This window comes from Heptranchias perlo, chromosome 23, assembly GCF_035084215.1.
Source record: "Heptranchias perlo isolate sHepPer1 chromosome 23, sHepPer1.hap1, whole genome shotgun sequence".
Taxonomy (NCBI): domain Eukaryota; kingdom Metazoa; phylum Chordata; class Chondrichthyes; order Hexanchiformes; family Hexanchidae; genus Heptranchias; species Heptranchias perlo.
Window position 1 is genome coordinate 1,725,171 of NC_090347.1, and position 19,781 is coordinate 1,744,951.

General features: G+C 51.0%; 1 protein-coding gene across 3 annotated transcripts in view; it reads right to left on the minus strand.

Annotated features, from left to right (window-relative positions):
• The window catches only part of radil2a (Ras association and DIL domains 2a), a 160,885-nt gene that overhangs the window by 130,669 nt on the left and 10,435 nt on the right, over positions 1 to 19,781 (minus strand). For 2 of the 3 annotated variants that reach the window (XM_068003800.1, XM_068003798.1), the window contains exon 2: positions 16,651 to 16,850. In XM_068003800.1, coding sequence (XP_067859901.1) covers positions 16,651 to 16,784 — 134 coding nt within the window. In that variant the 5' untranslated portion in view covers positions 16,785 to 16,850. Of the gene's footprint in view, positions 1 to 16,650; positions 16,916 to 19,781 lie in introns of those variants that run through there. The other variant, XM_068003799.1, reaches the window with a different exon arrangement.

Genomic DNA, 19,781 nt, shown 5'->3' on the forward strand with positions numbered 1-19,781 from the left:
TCCCGAGACTGTGAGCCCCACTCACTCTGCAATCCCGAGACTGTGAGCCCCACTCACTCTGAATCCCCGAGACTGTGAGCCCCACTCACTCTGAATCCCCGAGACTGTGAGCCCCACTCACTCTGCAATCCCGAGACTGTGAGCCCCACTCACTCTGCAATCCCGAGACTGTGAGCCCCACTCACTCTCCAATCCCGAGACTGTGAGCCCCACTCACTCTGCAATCCCGAGACTGTGAGCCCCACTCACTCTGAATCCCCGAGACTGTGAGCCCCACTCACTCTGAATCCCCGAGACTGTGAGCCCCACTCACTCTGCAATCCCGAGACTGTGAGCCCCACTCACTCTGAATCCCCGAGACTGTGAACCCCACTCACTCTGAATCCCCGAGACTGTGAGCCCCACTCACTCTGAATCCCCGAGACTGTGAACCCCACTCACTCTCCAATCCCGAGACTGTGATCCCCACTCACTGTCACCCCAAGACTGTGAACCCCACTCACTGTCACCCCAAGACTGTGAACCCCACTCACTGTCACCCCAAGACTGTGAACCCCACTCACTGTCACCGACAGACTGTGAACCCCACTCACTGTCTTCGACAGACTGTGAACCCCACTCACTGTCACCAACAGACTGTGAACCCCACTCACTGTCACCAACAGACTGTGAACCTCACGCACTGTCACCGACAGACTGTGAACCCCACTCACTGTCATTGACAGACTGTGAACCCTCACTCACTCTGTTACCCTGAAAGGGGGAAAACTCTCCAGTGGCTGGAGTCATACCTAGCACAAAGGAAGATGGTAGTGGTTGTTGGAGGCCAATCATCTCAGCCCCAGGGCATTGTTGCAGGAGTTCCTCAGGGCAGTGTCCTAGGCCCAACCATCTTCAGCTGCTTCATCAATGACCTTCCCTCCATCGTAAGGTCAGAAATGGGGATGTTCGCTGATGATTGCACAGTGTTCAGTTCCATTCGCAACCGCTCAAATAATGAAGCAGTCCGAGCCCACATGCAGCAAGACCTGGACAACATGCAGGCTTGGGCTGATAAGTGGCAAGTAACATTCGTGCCAGACAAGTGCCAGGCAATGACCATCTCCAACAAGAGAGAGTCTAACCACCTCCCCTTGACATTCGACGGCATTACCATCGCCGAATCCCCCACCATCAACATCCTGGGGGTCACCATTGACCAGAAACTTAACTGGACCAGCCATATCAATACTGTGGCTACAAAAGCAGGTCAGAGGCTGGGTATTCTGCGGCGAGTGACTCACCTCCTGACTCCCCAAAGCCTTTCCACCATCTACAAGGCACAATTCAGGAGTGTGATGGAATACTCTCAACTTGCCTGGATGAGTGCAGCTCCAACACTCAAGAAGCTCGACACCATCCAGGACAAAGCAGCCCGCTTGATTGGCACCCCATCCACCACCCTAAACATTCACTCCCTTCACCACCGGCGCACAGTGGCTGCAGTGGATGCACTGCAGCAACTCGCCAAGGTTTCTTCGACAGCACCTCCCAAACCCGCGACCTCTACCACCTAGGACATGGGCAGCAGGTACGTGGGAACAACACCACCTGCACGTTCCCCTCCAAGTCACACACCACCCTGACTTGGAAATATATCGCCATTCCTTCATCGTCGCTGGGTCAAAATCCTGGAACTCCCTTCCAAACAGCACTGTGGGAGAACCTTCACCACACGGACTGCAGCGGTTCAAGAAGGCGGCTCACCACCACCTTCTCAAGGGCAATTAGGGATGGGCAATAAATGCTGGCCTCGCCAGCGACGCCCACATCCCATGAGCGAATAATAAAAAGACTGCCAGCCTCACCACTGGCTCAGGAGGTAAATGCACTGCCTGCTGTCCCGTTCTCCCATCACCCTGTGCTCACTGACCTACATTGGATCCCGGACTGACAACGCCTCAATTTTAAAATTCTCATCCTTGTTTTCAAATCCCTCCATGGCCTCGCCCCTCCCTATCTCCGTAACCTCTTCCAGCCCTACAACCCTCCGAGATCTCTGCGCTCCTCCAATTCTGGCCTCTTGCGCATCCCTGATTTTAATCGCTCCACCATCGGCGGCCGTGCCTTCAGCGGCCTAGCGTCTAAGCTCTGGAATTCCCTCCCTAAACCTCTCCACCTCTCTCCTTTAAGACGCTCCTTAAAAGTGTTGCAGTTGGATGTCAGGTGAGGACAATTGGGATTGGCTGGCGTGCCTTTCATGGTTGAATGCCCAATGTTTAGACTCCTGCCACTTCATCTAGGCACTGGAAGGCATCCAGCAGCTGTGAGCTGAACCCCAGGGAGAGTCAGCACCTTCAGGAGAGGAGGGGACCTGTACCCCAGGGAGAGTCAGCACCTTCAGGAGAGGAGGGGACCTGTACCCCAGGGAGAGTCAGCACCTTCAGGAGAGGAGGGGACCTGTACCCCAGGGAGAGTCAGCACCTTCAGGAGAGGAGGGGACCTCTACCCCAGTGAGAGTCAGCACCTTCAGGAGAGATGTGGATCTGTACCCCAGGGAGGAGGGGGGGGGTATATTGAAGGGAAGAAACACAAGAGATTTGAAACTCAATTCCAACTCTGCCCAGATCCTGGACACACTCAAACTCTCCCGACTTAGCTCCAACTCCTGATCAATATCTTCACATATGAAATAGCACAGATGGCCTTCCCCAGTCACCAGACCTGTACCTCTCAACAATCTTAAAGTGTGTGTGAGAGAGAGCGAGTCACTGAAGCCTGGCTGCCTGGTTAATTATTAGCCCTCAATGCTTTGATCAGAGTGTACAGGCTGATATTTGAGAACCAACATGTCCACATTCTCAGCACCAAAGGAAAAGCAAATTGTAGCTTTGCATCCTTTGCCTCCCTGTACCAGACAGACACTGTCCTCCCAGACACATCCCAGACACAGACACTGTCCTCCCAGACACATCCCAGACACATCACAGACACAGTCCTCCCAGACACATCACAGACACGGTCCTCCCAAACACATCACAGACACAGTCCTCCCAGACACATCACAGACGCAGTCCTCCCAGACACATCACAGACGCGGTCCTCCCAGACACATCACAGACACGGTCCTCCCAGACACATCACAGACACGGTCCTCCCAGACACATCACAGACACGGTCCTCCCAGACACATCACAGACACAGTCCTCCCAGACACATCACAGACACAGTCCTCCCAGACACATTATAGACACGGTCCTCCCAGACACATCACAGACACGGTCCTCCCAAACACATCACAGACACAGTCCTCCCAGACACATCACAGACGCAGTCCTCCCAGACACATCACAGACGCAGTCCTCCCAGACACATCACAGACGCGGTCCTCCCAGACACATCACAGACGCGGTCCTCCCAGACACATCACAGACACGGTCCTCCCAGACACATCACAGACACAGTCCTCCAAGTCACATTAGACAGTCCTCCCAGACACATTACAGACACAGTCCTCCCAGACACATTAACGACACAGTCCTCCCAGACACATTACAGACACAGTCCTCCCAGACACATTACAGACACAGTCCTCCCAGACACATTAACGACACAGTCCTCCCAGACACATTACAGACGCGGTCCTCCCAGACACATCACAGACACGGTCCTCCCAAACACATCACAGACACAGTCCTCCCAGACACATCACAGACGCAGTCCTCCCAGACACATCACAGACGCAGTCCTCCCAGACACATCACAGACGCAGTCCTCCCAGACACATCACAGACACGGTCCTCCCAGACACATCACAGACACGGTCCTCCCAGACACATCACAGACACAGTCCTCCAAGTCACATTAGACAGTCCTCCCAGACACATTACAGACACAGTCCTCCCAGACACATTAACGACACAGTCCTCCCAGACACATTACAGACACAGTCCTCCCAGACACATTACAGACACAGTCCTCCCAGACACATTACAGACACAGTCCTCCCAGACACATTATAGACACAGTCCTCCCAGACACATTATAGACACAGTCCTCCCAGACACATTATAGACACAGTCCTCCCAGACACATTACAGGCAGTCCTCGCAGACACATTACAGACACAGTCCTCCCAGACACATTACAGACACAGTCCTCCCAGACACATTATAGACACAGTCCTCCCAGACACATTACAGGCAGTCCTCGCAGACACATTACAGGCACAGTCCTCCCAGACACATTACAGACACAGTCCTCCCAGACACATTACAGACACAGTCCTCCCAGACACATTACAGACACAGTCCTCCCAGACACATTACAGGCACAGTCCTCCCAGACACATTACAGGCACAGTCCTCCCAGACACATTACAGGCACAGTCCTCCCAGACACATTACAGGCACAGTCCTCCCAGACACATTACAGACACAGTCCTCCCAGTTACATTATAGTCACAGTCCTCCCAGACACATCACAGACACAGTCCTCCCAGACACATTACAGACACAGTCCTCCCAGACACATTACAGACACAGTCCTCCCAGACACATTACAGACACAGTCCTCCCAGACACATTACAGACAGTCCTCCCAGACACAATACAGACACAGTCCTCCCATCAAACCCCGAGACAGTTGAAATATGGAGGAGGGATTGGGGTGGAACCTGACCTAAGAGAAATCGCTGGCTCCAATCTCAGTATAATCCTGAATGACATCCAAAGCTCTTTTCAGTATCGGGGCCCAGTTAATTTTATACCGTACCTGGAACACAAGGACCGGCCGATGCACTGACTCTCCATCCTCCGGCCCGGGGATTCGTAACATCACTCGCCTCACTGACAGAAACAGCGGGGCTGATAGGAGGCTCCTCACTATTAATGCTCCATTCCTGGTCAGTCTCAATTCCACACCGGATAAATGACTGGCTCTCTCTCCTAATCCAAACCCTACTTCCACACTCACACACTCCCACTCACACACACATTCCCACACTCACTCACACATCTCACACACACCCACATTCCCACACACTCACTCACAAATTCCCACACACTCACACATTCCCACACTCACTCACAAACGCACACTCACACACATTCCCGCGCACACTCGCACACATTCCCGCGCACACTCGCACACATTCCCGCGCACACTCGCACACATTCCCGCGCACACTCGCACACATTCCCGCGCACACTCGCACACATTCCCGCGCACACTCGCACACATTCCCGCGCACACTCGCACACATTCCCGCGCACACTCGCACACATTCCCGCGCACACTCGCACACATTCCCGCGCACACTCGCACACATTCCCGCGCACACTCGCACACATTCCCGCGCACACTCGCACACATTCCCGCGCACACTCGCACACATTCCCGCGCACACTCGCACACATTCCCGCGCACACTCGCACACATTCCCGCGCACACTCGCACACATTCCCGCGCACACTCGCACACATTCCCGCGCACACTCTCACACATTCCCGCGCACACTCACACACATTCCCGCGCACACTCACACACATTCCCGCGCACACTCACACACATTCCCGCGCACACTCACACACATTCCCGCGCACACTCACACACATTCCCGCGCACACTCACACACATTCCCGCGCACACTCACACACTCACACATTCCCGCACACACACACTCACACATTCCCGCACACACACACTCACACATTCCCGCACACACACACACACATTCCCGCGCACACACACACACATTCCCGCGCACACTCGCACACATTCCCGCGCACACTCGCACACATTCCCGCGCACACTCGCACACATTCCCGCGCACACTCGCACACATTCCCGCGCACACTCGCACACATTCCCGCGCACACTCGCACACATTCCCGCGCACACTCGCACACATTCCCGCGCACACTCGCACACATTCCCGCGCACACTCGCACACATTCCCGCGCACACTCGCACACATTCCCGCACACACTCGCACACATTCCCGCGCACACTCACACACATTCCCGCACACACTCACACATTCCCGCGCACACACACACATTCCCGCGCACACACACACACATCCCCGCGCACACTCACACTCTCCCGCACACACACACACACACACATTCCCGCACACACACACTCACACATCCCCGCGCACACTCACACATTCCCGCACACACACACACACACACATTCCCGCACACACACACTCACACATTCCCGCACACACACACACACACACATTCCCGCACACACACACTCACACATTCCCGCACACACACACACTCACACATTCCCGCACACACACACACACACACATTCCCGCGCACACACACACACACACATTCCCGCACACACACACTCACACATTCCCGCACACACACACACTCACACATTCCCGCACACACACACACACACACATTCCCGCGCACACACACACACATCCCCGCGCACACTCACACTCTCACACATTCCCGCACACACACACTCACACATTCCCGCACACACACACACACATTCCCGCACACACACACACATTCCCGCACACACACTCACACATTCCCGCACACACACTCACACATTCCCGCACACACACTCACACATTCCCGCACACACACACTCACACATTCCCGCACACACACACTCACACATTCCCGCACACACACACTCACACATTCCCGCACACACACTCACACATTCCCGCACACACACTCACACATTCCCGCACACACACTCACACATTCCCGCACACACACTCACACATTCCCGCACACACACTCACACATTCCCGCACACACACACTCACACATTCCCGCACACACACTCACACATTCCCGCACACACACTCACACATTCCCGCACACACACACTCCCGCACACTCACACACATCCCCGCGCACTCACACACACATCCCCGCGCACTCACACACACATCCACGCGCACACATTCCCACACACACTCACACGTCCCTGACGCACACTCACACGTCCCTGACGCACACTCACACGTCCCTGACGCACACTCACACGTCCCTGACGCACACTCACACGTCCCTGACGCACACTCACACGTCCCTGACGCACACTCACACGTCCCTGACGCACACTCACACGTCCCTGACGCACACTCACACGTCCCTGACGCACACTCACACGTCCCTGACACACACTCACACGTCCCTGACACACACTCACACGTCCCTGACACACACTCACACATTTCCGCACAAACTCACACATCCCACATAGGAACATAGGAACAGGAATAGGCCATTCAGCCCCTCGAGCCTGCTCCGCCATTTGATAAGATCCATATACCTGCCTTTGGCCCATATCCCTTAATACCTTTGGTTGACAAAAAGCTATCTATCTCACATTTAAATTTAGCAATTGAGCTAGTATCAATTTCCGTTTGCGGAAGAGAGTTCCAAACTTCTACCACCCTTTGTGTGCAGAAATGTTTTCTAATCTCGCTCCTGAAAGGTCTGGCTCTAATTTTTAGACTGTGCCCCCTACTCCTAAAATCCTCATGTGGAGATGCCGGTGATGGACTGGGGTTGACAATTGTAAACAATTTTACAACACCAAGTTATAGTCCAGCAATTTTATTTTAAATTCACAAACTTTCGGAGACTTCCTCCTTCCTCAGGTAAATGTTCAGGAGCTCCTTGAAGCCTACGCATTTATACATATAGAACAATACATGGTGTTTACAGAATGCCCCTGCAACTGCCCGTTGCCAAGGCAATCACCGTGTTCAGACAGAGAGGTGTCACCTGCAGAACCCCCGAATACACATTCAACAAAAAAACAAACAGAAAAAAAAACAGAGAGAGGCAGAAACATCCGGAAGGCAGAGAAAGCCAGCAAATGACCCATTATATTAAAAACAGATAACATTTGTTCGCTGGTGGGGTAACGTGTAGCGTGACATGAACCCAAGATCCCGGTTGAGGCCGTCCTCATGGGTGCGGAACTTGGCTATCAATTTCTACTCTACCGCAAGCCCACGGACAACCTCACGATGCTCCACTTTTCCAGCTTCCACCCTAACCACGTCAAAGAGGCCATCCCCTATGGACAGGCCCTGCGAATACACAGGGTCTGCTCAGACGAGGAGGAACGCGATGGACACCTACAGACGCTGAAAGACGCCCTAGTAAGAACGGGATATGACGCTCGACTCATCGATCGACAGTTCCGACGGGCCACAGCAAAAAATCGCATAGACCTCCTCAGGAGACTAACACGGGACGCAACCAACAGAGTACCCTTTGTCGTCCAGTACTTCCCCGGAGCGGAGAAACTACGCCATGTTCTCCGCAGCCTTCAACATGTCATCAATGAGGACAAACACCTCGCTATGGCCATCCCCACACCTCCACTACTCGCCTTTAAACAGCCACCCAACCTCAAACAGACCATCGTTCGCAGCAAATTACCTAGCTTTCAAGAGAACAGCGTCCACGACGCCACACAACCCTGCCACGGTAACCTCTGCAAGACATGCCAGATCATCGACACAGATACCACCATCACACGAGAGGACACCACCCACCAGGTGCATGGTTCATACTCCTGTGACTCGGCCAACGTTGTCTACCTCATACGTTGCAGGAAAGGATGCCCCAGAGCATGGTACATTGGCGAGACCATGCAGACGCTGCGACAACGGATGAACGGACACCGCGCAACAATCGCCAAACAGGAGGGTTCCCTCCCAGTCGGGGAACACTTCAGCAGTCATGGACATTCATCCACCGACCTTCGGGTAAGCGTACTCCAAGGCGGCCTTCGAGACACACGACAACGCAAAATCGTCGAGCAGAAATTGATAGCCAAGTTCCGCACCCATGAGGACGGCCTCAACCGGGATCTTGGGTTCATGTCACGCTACACGTTACCCCACCAGCGAACAAATGTTATCTGTTTTTAATATAATGGGTCATTTGCTGGCTCTCTCTGCCTTCCGGATGTTTCTGCCTCTCTCTGTTTTTCTTCTCTGTTTTTTTTCCCTGTTTGTTTTTTTGTTGAATGTGTATTCGGGGGTTCTGCAGGTGACACCTCTCTGTCTGAACACGGTGATTGCCTTGGCAATGGGCAGTTGCAGGGGCAGTCTGTAAACACCATGTATTGTTCTATATGTATAAATGCGTAGGCTTCAAGGAGATCCTGAACATTTACCTGAGGAAGGAGGAAGTCTCCGAAAGCTTGTGAATTTAAAATAAAATTGCTGGACTATAACTTGGTGTTGTAAAATTGTTTACAATTTATAAATAGAGGCATAGAGTACAAAAGTATGGAAGTCATGATGAACCTTTATAAAACACTGGTTCGGCCACAACTGGAGTATTGTGTCCAGTTCCGGGCACCGCACTTTAGCAAAGATGTGAAGGCCTTAGAGAGGGTGCAGAAGAGATTTACTAGAATGATTCCAGGGATGAGGGACTTCAGTTATGTGGATAGACTGGAGAAGCTGGGGTTGTTCTCCTTGGAACAGAGAAGGTTGAGAAGAGATTTGATCGAGGTGTTCAAAATCATGAAGGGTCCAGACAGAGTAGATAGAGAGAAACTGGTCCCATTGGCGGAAGGGTCAAGAACCAGAGGACACAGATTTAAGGTGATTAGCAAACGAACCAAAGGTGACATGAGGAAAAGCTTTTTTACACAACGAGTGGTTAGGATCTGGAATGCACTGCCCGAGAGGGTGATGGAGGCAGATTCAATCATGGCCTTCAAAAGGGAACTGGATAAGTACTTGAAAGTACTTGACAGGGCTACGGGGAAAGGGCAGGGGAGTGGGACTAGCTGGATTGCTCTTGCATAGAGCTGGCGCGGACTCGATGGGCCGAATGGCCTCCTTCCATGCTGTAACGGAATTGATTATGATTCTATGAGTCAGCACCTTCAGGAGAGGAGGGGACCTGTACCCCAGTGAGAGTCAGCATCTTCAGGGGGAGAGGGAACATGTACCCCAGTGAGAGTCAGAGCCTTCAGGAGAGGAGGGGACCTGTACCCCAGTGAGAGTCAGAGCCTTCAGGAGAGGAGGGGACCTGTACCCCAGTGAGAGTCAGAGCCTTCAGGAGAGGAGGGGACCTGTACCCCAGTGAGAGTCAGCACCTTCAGGAGAGGAGGGGACCCGTACCCCAGTGAGAGTCAGCACCTTCAGGATAGAAGGGGACCTGTACCCCAGTGAGAATCAGCACCTTCAGGATAGGAGGGGACCTGTACCCCAGTGAGAATCAGCACCTTCAGGATAGGAGGGGACCTGTACCCCAGGGAGAGTCAGCACCTTCAGGGGAAGAGGAGGGGACCTGTACCCCAGTGAGAGTCCACAGGAGAGATGGGGAGAAAAAAGGAGCAGGTATTTTTCTGAACACTCTTGCAGAGAGTGCCCATTGGGTGTGAACGATGAAGGGAGCTTTCAAGAGAACAGCGTCCACGACACCACACAACCCTGCCACGGTAACCTCTGCAAGACATGCCAGATCATCGACACAGATACCACCATCACACGAGAGGACACCACCCACCAGGTGCATGGTTCATACTCCTGTGACTCGGCCAACGTTGTCTACCTCATACGTTGCAGGAAAGGATGCCCCAGAGCATGGTACATTGGCGAGACCATGCAGACGCTGCGACAACGGATGAACGGACACCGCGCAACAATCGCCAAACAGGAGGGTTCCCTCCCAGTCGGGGAACACTTCAGCAGTCATGGACATTCATCCACCGACCTTCGGGTAAGCGTACTCCAAGGCGGCCTTCGAGACACACGACAACGCAAAATCGTCGAGCAGAAATTGATAGCCAAGTTCCGCACCCATGAGGACGGCCTCAACCGGGATCTTGGGTTCATGTCACGCTACACGTTACCCCACCAGCGAACAAATGTTATCTGTTTTTAATATAATGGGTCATTTGCTGGCTTTCTCTGCCTTCCGGATGTTTCTGCCTCTCTCTGTTTTTTTTTCTGTTTGTTTTTTTGTTGAATGTGTATTCGGGGGTTCTGCAGGTGACACCTCTCTGTCTGAACACGGTGATTGCCTTGGCAACGGGCAGTTGCAGGGGCATTCTGTAAACACCATGTATTGTTCTATATGTATAAATGCGTAGGCTTCAAGGAGCTCCTGAACATTTACCTGAGGAAGGAGGAAGTCTCCGAAAGCTTGTGAATTTAAAATAAAATTGCTGGACTATAACTTGGTGTTGTAAAATTGCCTAAAATCCTCAACCAGCGGAAATAGTTTCTCTCTATCCACCCTATCTGTTCCCCTTAATATCTTATAAACTTCGATCAGATCACCCCTTAACCTTCGAAACTCCAGAGAATACAACCCCAATTGTGTAATCTTTCCTCATAACTTAACCCTTGAAGTCCAGGTATCATTCTAGTAAACCTACGCTGCACTCCCTCCAAGGCCAATATGTCCTTCCGAAGGTGCGGTGCCCAGAACTGCTCACAGTATTCCAGGTGCGGTCTAACCAGGGTTTTGTATAGCTGCAGCATAACTTCTGCCCCCTTGTACTCCAGTCCTCTAGATATAAAGGCCAGCATTCCATTAGCCTTCTTGATTATTTTCTGCACCTGTTCATGACACTTCAATGATCTATGTACCTGAACCCCTAAGTCCCTTTGGACATCCACTGTTTTTAACTTTTTACCATTTAGAAAGTATCCTGTTCTATCCTTTTTTGATCCAAAGTGGATGACCTCAGATTTGTCTACATTGAATTCCATTTGCTACAGTTTTGCCCATTCACCTAATCTATCAATATCACTTTGTAATTTTATGTTTTCATCTACACTGCTTACAATGTCACCAATCTTTGTGTCATCGGCAAACTTAGATATGAGACTTTCTATGCCTTCATCTAAGTCGTTAATAAATAGTGAATAATTGAGGCCCCAAGACAGATCCCTGCGGGACTCCACTAGTCACATCCTGCCAATGTGAGTACCTTCCCATTATCCCTACTCTCTGTCACCTTTCGCTCAGCCAACTACCTAACCAAGTCCGTACCTTTCCCTCGATTCCATGGGCTTCTATCTTAGCTTACAGTCTCTTATGTGGGACCTTATCAAATGCCTTCTGGATGTCCATATAAATAACATCCATTGACATTCCCCTGTCCACTACTTTAGTCACCTCTTCAAAGAATTCAATCAGGTTTGTCAGGCACGACCTACCTTTCACAAATCCATGCTGGCTCTCTCTGATTAACTGAAAATTCTCGAGGTGTTCAGTCACCCTATCCTTAATTATAGACTCCAGCATTTGCCCCACAACAGATATTAGGCTAACTGGTCTATAATTCCCTGGTTTCCCTCTCTCTCCTTTCTTAAAAAGCGGAGTGACATGTGCAATTTTCCAATCCAGAGGGACAGTTCCTGAATCTGGAGAACTTTGGAAGATTATAGTTAAGGCATCTGCAATGTGCTCACCTACTTCCTTTAAAACTCTGGGATGGAAACCATCTGGTCCTGGGGATTTGTCACTCTTTAGTGCTATTATTTTCTTCATTACTGTTGTTTTACTTATGTTAATTTTATCGAGTCCCTGTCCCTGATTCAATATTAGTTTTCTTGGGATTTCCGGCATGCTATCCTCTTTTTCGACTGTAAATACTGACGCAAAGTAATTGTTCAACATGTCCGCCATTTCCCCATTGTCAATGACAATATCCCCACTTTCAGTTTTTAAGGGGCCAACACTGCTCCTGACCACCCTCTTTTTCCTAATATAACTATAAAAGTTCTTCGTATTGGTTTTGATATCCCTTGCAAGTTTCTTTTCATACTCTCTTTTTGTAGCTCTTACTATCTGTTTTGTGACCCTTTGTTGATCTTTGTATCTTTCCCATTCGCCAGGATCTGTGCCATTTTTGCCTTTTTGTATGCCCTTTCACACACACTCACACATCCCACACACACACTCACACATCCCACACACACTCACATCCCACACACACTCACACATCCCACACACACACTCACATCCCCCACACACACTCTCACATCCCCCACACACACTCTCACATCCCCCACACACACTCACACATTCCCACACACACTCACACATCCCCCACACACGCTCACACATCCCCCACACACTCACACATCCCCCACACACGCTCACACATTCCCACACACGCTCACACATCCCCCACACACTCACACATCCCCCACACACACTCACACATCCCCCACACACACTCACACATCCCCCACACACGCTCACACATTCCCACACACGCTCACACATCCCCCACACACTCACACATCCCCCACACACACTCACACATCCCCCACACACACTCACACATCCCCCACACACACTCACACATCCCCCACACACACTCACACATCCCCCACACACGCTCACACATTCCCACACACGCTCACACATCCCCCACACACACTCACACATCCCCCACACACACTCACACATCCCCCACACACGCTCACACTCACACATCCCCGAGACACACTCACACATCCCCCACACACACTCACACATTCCCACACACACACTCACACATCCCCCACACACGCTCACACTCACACATCCCCGACACACACTCACACATCCCCCACACACGCTCACACTCACACATCCCCCACACACGCTCACACATCCCCCACACACGCTCACACATCCCCCACACACGCTCACACTCACACATCCCCCACACACACTCACACATCCCCCACACACACTCACACATCCCCCACACACACTCACACATCCCCCACACACACTCACACATCCCCGACACACACTCACACATCCCCCACACACACTCACACATTCCCACACACACTCACACATCCCCCACACACACTCACACATCCCCCACACACACTCACACATCCCCCACACACACTCACACATCCCCCACACACACTCACACATCCCCCACACACGCTCACACTCACACATCCCCCACACACACTCACACATCCCCCACACACACTCACACATCCCCCACACACACTCACACATCCCCCACACACGCTCACACATCCCCCACACACACTCACACATCCCCCACACACACTCACACATCCCCCACACACACTCACACATCCCCCACACACACTCACACATCCCCCACACACGCTCACACTCACACATCCCCCACACACACTCACACATCCCCCACACACACTCACACATCCCCCACACACACTCACACATCCCCCACACACACTCACACATCCCCCACACACACTCACACATCCCCCACACACACTCACACATCCCCCACACACGCTCACACATCCCCCACACACACTCACACATCCCCCACACACGCTCACACTCACACATCCCCCACACACGCTCACACTCACTCATCCCCCACACACACTCACACATCCCCCACACACACTCACACATCCCCCACACACACTCACACATCCCCCACACACACTCACACATCCCCCACACACACTCACTCATCCCCCACACACACTCACACATCCCCCACACACACTCACACATTCCCACACACACTCACACATCCCTGACACACACACATCCCCGACACACGCTCACACTCACACATCCCCCACACACGCTCACACATCCCCCACACACACTCACACATTCCCACACACACTCACACATCCCTGACACACACACATCCCCGACACACGCTCACACTCACACATCCCCCACACACGCTCACACATCCCCCACACACTCACACATCCCCCACACACACTCACACATCCCCCACACACGCTCACACATCCCCCACACACACTCACACATCCCCCACACACACTCACACATCCCCCACACACACTCACACATCCCCCACACACACTCACACATTCCCACACACACTCTCACATCCCCCACACACACTCACACATCCCCCACACACACTCACACATCCCCCACACACGCTCACACATCCCCCACACACACTCACACATCCCCCACACACACTCACACATCCCCCACACACTCACACATCCCCCACACACGCTCACACATCCCCCACACACACTCCCACAAACGCTCACACATCCCACACACACGCTCACACACACACGCATCCCTGACACACACACACTCCCACACACATCCCTGACACACACTCACACATCCCCGCACACACATCCCCGCACACACACTCACACATCCCCGCACACACACTCACACATCCCCGCACACACACTCACACATCCCCGCACACACATCCCCGCACACACACTCACACATTCCCCCACACACACTCACACATTCCCACACACACACTCACACATTCCCACACACACTCACACATTCCCACACACACTCACACATTCCCACACACACTCACACATTCCCACACACACACTCACACATTCCCACACACACTCACACATTCCCACACACACACTCACACACACTCACACATTCCCCCACACACTCACACATTCCCACACACACACTCACACATTCCCACACACACACTCACACATTCCCACACACACTCACACATCCCCCACACGCTCACACATCCCCCACACACTCACACATTCCCACACACACACTCACACATTCCCACACACACACTCACACATTCCCACACACACTCACACATCCCCCACACGCTCACACATCCCACACACACTCTCACATTCCCATACAAACACATTCCCACACACACTCACACATTCCCACACACACTCTCACATTCCCATACAAACACATTTCCACACACACTCCCACTCCCACACAGACATTCCCGCAAACACACACACATATTCCCACATTTTCACATGCAGTACACATTCCCCCACACACTCACACATCCCACACACACTCACACATTCCCACACACACACTCACACATTCCCACACACACACTCACACATTCCCACACACACACTCACACATTCCCACACACACTCACACATTCGTGTAATACAAATTCATTAAAATCAATGAGTCCAGATAGATGGATATTTGTGGAAAGATTAAATTTTTTAAAGCTTTCTTTCTCCCTCCTTATGTTTCCAATCCCCTCACTATTTCATTCTGTCTCCCTATTTTCATTTCCCTCTAATGCTATTTCTTTCTATCATTCTCTTTTACTTCATCTCCTCTTGTATGTTTTCACTCTTTGTCCCTCCCACTATTTCTCTCTCACTAATTCTCTCTCCCTCTTTCTCTCCCACTATTTCTCTCTCTCCCTCTTTCTCTCCCACTATTTCTCTCTCTCCCTCTTTCTCTCCCACTATTTCTCTCTCTCCCTCTTTCTCTCTCCCACTATTTCTCTCTCCCTCTTTCTCTCCCACTATTTCTCTCTCTCCCTCTTTCTCTCCCACTATTTCTCTCTCTCCCTCTTTCTCTCCCACTATTTCTCTCTCTCCCTCTTTCTCTCTCCCACTATTTCTCTCCCACTATTTCTCTCTCTCCCTCTTTCTCTCCCACTATTTCTCTCCCACTATTTCTCTCTCTCCCTCTTTCTCTCCCACTATTTCTCTCCCACTATTTCTCTCTCTCCCTCTTTCTCTCCCACTATTTCTCTCTCTCCCTCTTTCTCTCTCCCACTATTTCTCTCCCACTATTTCTCTCTCTCCCTCTTTCTCTCCCACTATTTCTCTCTCACTCTATCTGCTCCTTGCCGCGATCAGCATGTTGTTTGAACCTTTCTACTTACTGCAGGGATCCGTTGCTGTGTTTCCTGCCCAGTCTGGCCAGTCTCCTTTTGGGTGAACTGATCAGTAAGCCCACGGGGAAGTTGAGGGCTTGTCGGGAGAGGCTGCCCCCGCTGCCTCGGTCTCCAGACAACATGGTCCAGCCTCGCTCCTTACTCCTGCCCCGATCTCCAGTCTGGCTCCTTCGCTCTCATTCCGGGACCTGCAACAAGTGGCGAGGGTTTCAATGTGATGGTGCGCTGTTCCCCTCCCTCTCCCTCTCCCTCCCTCCCCCTCTCACTCATTCACCTCCTCCCAATAACTCAGGACAAACTTTTTTTTTAACAAGAATCAGCCCTGGCCCAAATACTCGGCTTGTTTTCCCACTTGACGACACTTGCAGGCGCCCGGAATGAATTTGCTTTTCTCTCTCCCTCGATGTCCTCACACTTCATCTGACGTTCCCGTTAGTTTGAGTCCGGGAGCGGGGAGGGGGACAGAGACCCCGTGTGGCCGCTTCAATGGACTGGGAAGGATCGTGTGTGTGACAGAGAGGGGTTCAGTCCCGGGACAGAATCACAGATTAAACCCGGGACAATATCAGAGATTAAACCCGGGACAGAATCAGAGATTAAACCCGGGACAGAATCACAGATTAAACCCGGGACAGAATCACAGATTAAACCCGGGACAGAATCAGAGATTAAACCCGGGACAGATTCACAGATTAAACCCGGGACAGATTCACAGATTAAACCCGGGACAGAATCAGAGATTAAACCCGGGACAGAATCACAGATTAAACCCGGGACAATATCACAGATTAAACCCGGGACAGAATCACAGATTAAACCCGGGACAGAATCACAGATTAAACCCGGGACAGAATCAGAGATTAATCCCGGGACAGAATCAGAGATTAAACCCGGGACAGAATCACAGATTAAACCCGGGACAATATCACAGATTAAACCAGGACAGTATCACGGATTAAACCCGGTACAGAATCACAGATTAAACCCGGGACAGATTCACAGATTAAACCCGGGACAGATTCACAGATTAAACCCGGGACAGAATCAGAGATTAAACCCGGGACAGAATCAGAGATTAAACCCGGGACAGAATCAGAGATTAAACCCGGGACAGAATCAGAGATTAAACCCGGGACAGAATCACAGATTAAACCTGGGACAATATCAGAGATTAAACCCGGGACAGAATCACAGATTAAACCCGGGACAGAATCACAGATTAAACCCGGGACAGATTCACAGATTAAACCCGGGACAGATTCACAGATTAAACCCGGGACAGAATCAGAGATTAAACCCGGGACAGAATCAGAGATTAAACCCGGGACAGATTCACAGATTAAACCCGGGACAGAATCAGAGATTAAACCCGGGACAGATTCACAGATTAAACCCGGGACAGAATCAGAGATTAAACCCGGGACAGAATCACAGATTAAACCCGGGACAATATCACAGATTAAACCCGGGACAGAATCACAGATTAAACCCGGGACAGAATCACAGATTAAACCCGGGACAATATCACAGATTAAACCCGGGACAGAATCAGAGATTAATCCCAGGACAGAATCAGAGATTAATCCCGGGACAGAATCAGAGATTAAACCCGGGACAGAATCACAGATTAAACCCGGGACAATATCACAGATTAAACCAGGACAGTATCACGGATTAAACCCGGTACAGAATCACAGATTAAACCCGGGACAGATTCACAGATTAAACCCGGGACAGATTCACAGATTAAACCCGGGACAGAATCAGAGATTAAACCCGGGACAGAATCAGAGATTAAACCCGGGACAGATTCACAGATTAAACCCGGGACAGAATCAGAGATTAAACCCGGGACAGATTCACAGATTAAACCCGGGACAGAATCAGAGATTAAACCCGGGACAGAATCACAGATTAAACCCGGGACAATATCACAGATTAAACCCGGGACAGAATCAGAGATTAAACCCGGGACAGAATCACAGATTAAACCCGGGACAATATCACAGATTAAACCCGGGACAGAATCACAGATTAAACCCGGGACAGAATCACAGATTAAACCTGGGACAGAATCACAGATTAAACCCGGGACAATATCACAGATTAAACCCGGGACAGAATCAGAGATTAAACCCGGGACAGAATCAGAGATTAAACCCGGGACAGAATCACAGATTAAACCTGGGACAATATCAGAGATTAAACCCGGGACAGAATCACAGATTAAACCCGGGACAGAATCACAGATTAAACCCGGGACAGATTCACAGATTAAACCCGGGACAGATTCACAGATTAAACCCGGGACAGAATCAGAGATTAAACCCGGGACAGAATCAGAGATTAAACCCGGGACAGATTCACAGATTAAACCCGGGACAGAATCAGAGATTAAACCCGGGACAGATTCACAGATTAAACCCGGGACAGAATCAGAGATTAAACCCGGGACAGAATCACAGATTAAACCCGGGACAATATCACAGATTAAACCCGGGACAGAATCACAGATTAAACCCGGGACAGAATCACAGATTAAACCCGGGACAATATCACAGATTAAACCCGGGACAGAATCAGAGATTAATCCCGGGACAGAATCGGAGATTAAACCCGGGACAGAATCACAGATTAAACCCGGGACAATATCACAGATTAAACCAGGACAGTATCACGGATTAAACCCGGGACAGAATCAGAGATTAAACCCGGGACAGAATCACAGATTAAACCTGGGACAGAATCACAGATTAAACCCGGGACAATATCACAGATTAAACCCGGGACAGAATCAGAGATTAAACCCGGGACAGAATCACAGATTAAACCTGGGACAGAATCACAGATTAAACCCGGGACAGAATCACAGATTAAACCCGGGACAATATCACAGATTAAACCCGGGACAGAATCAGAGATTAAACCCAGGACAGAATCAGAGATTAAACCCGGGACAATATCACAGATTAAACCCGGGACAGAATCACAGATTAAACCCGGGACAGAATCACAGATTAAACCGGGACAGAATCAGAGATTAAACCCGGGACAGAATCAGAGATTAAACCCGGGACAGAATCACAGATTAAACTCGGGTTAGAATCACAGATTAAACC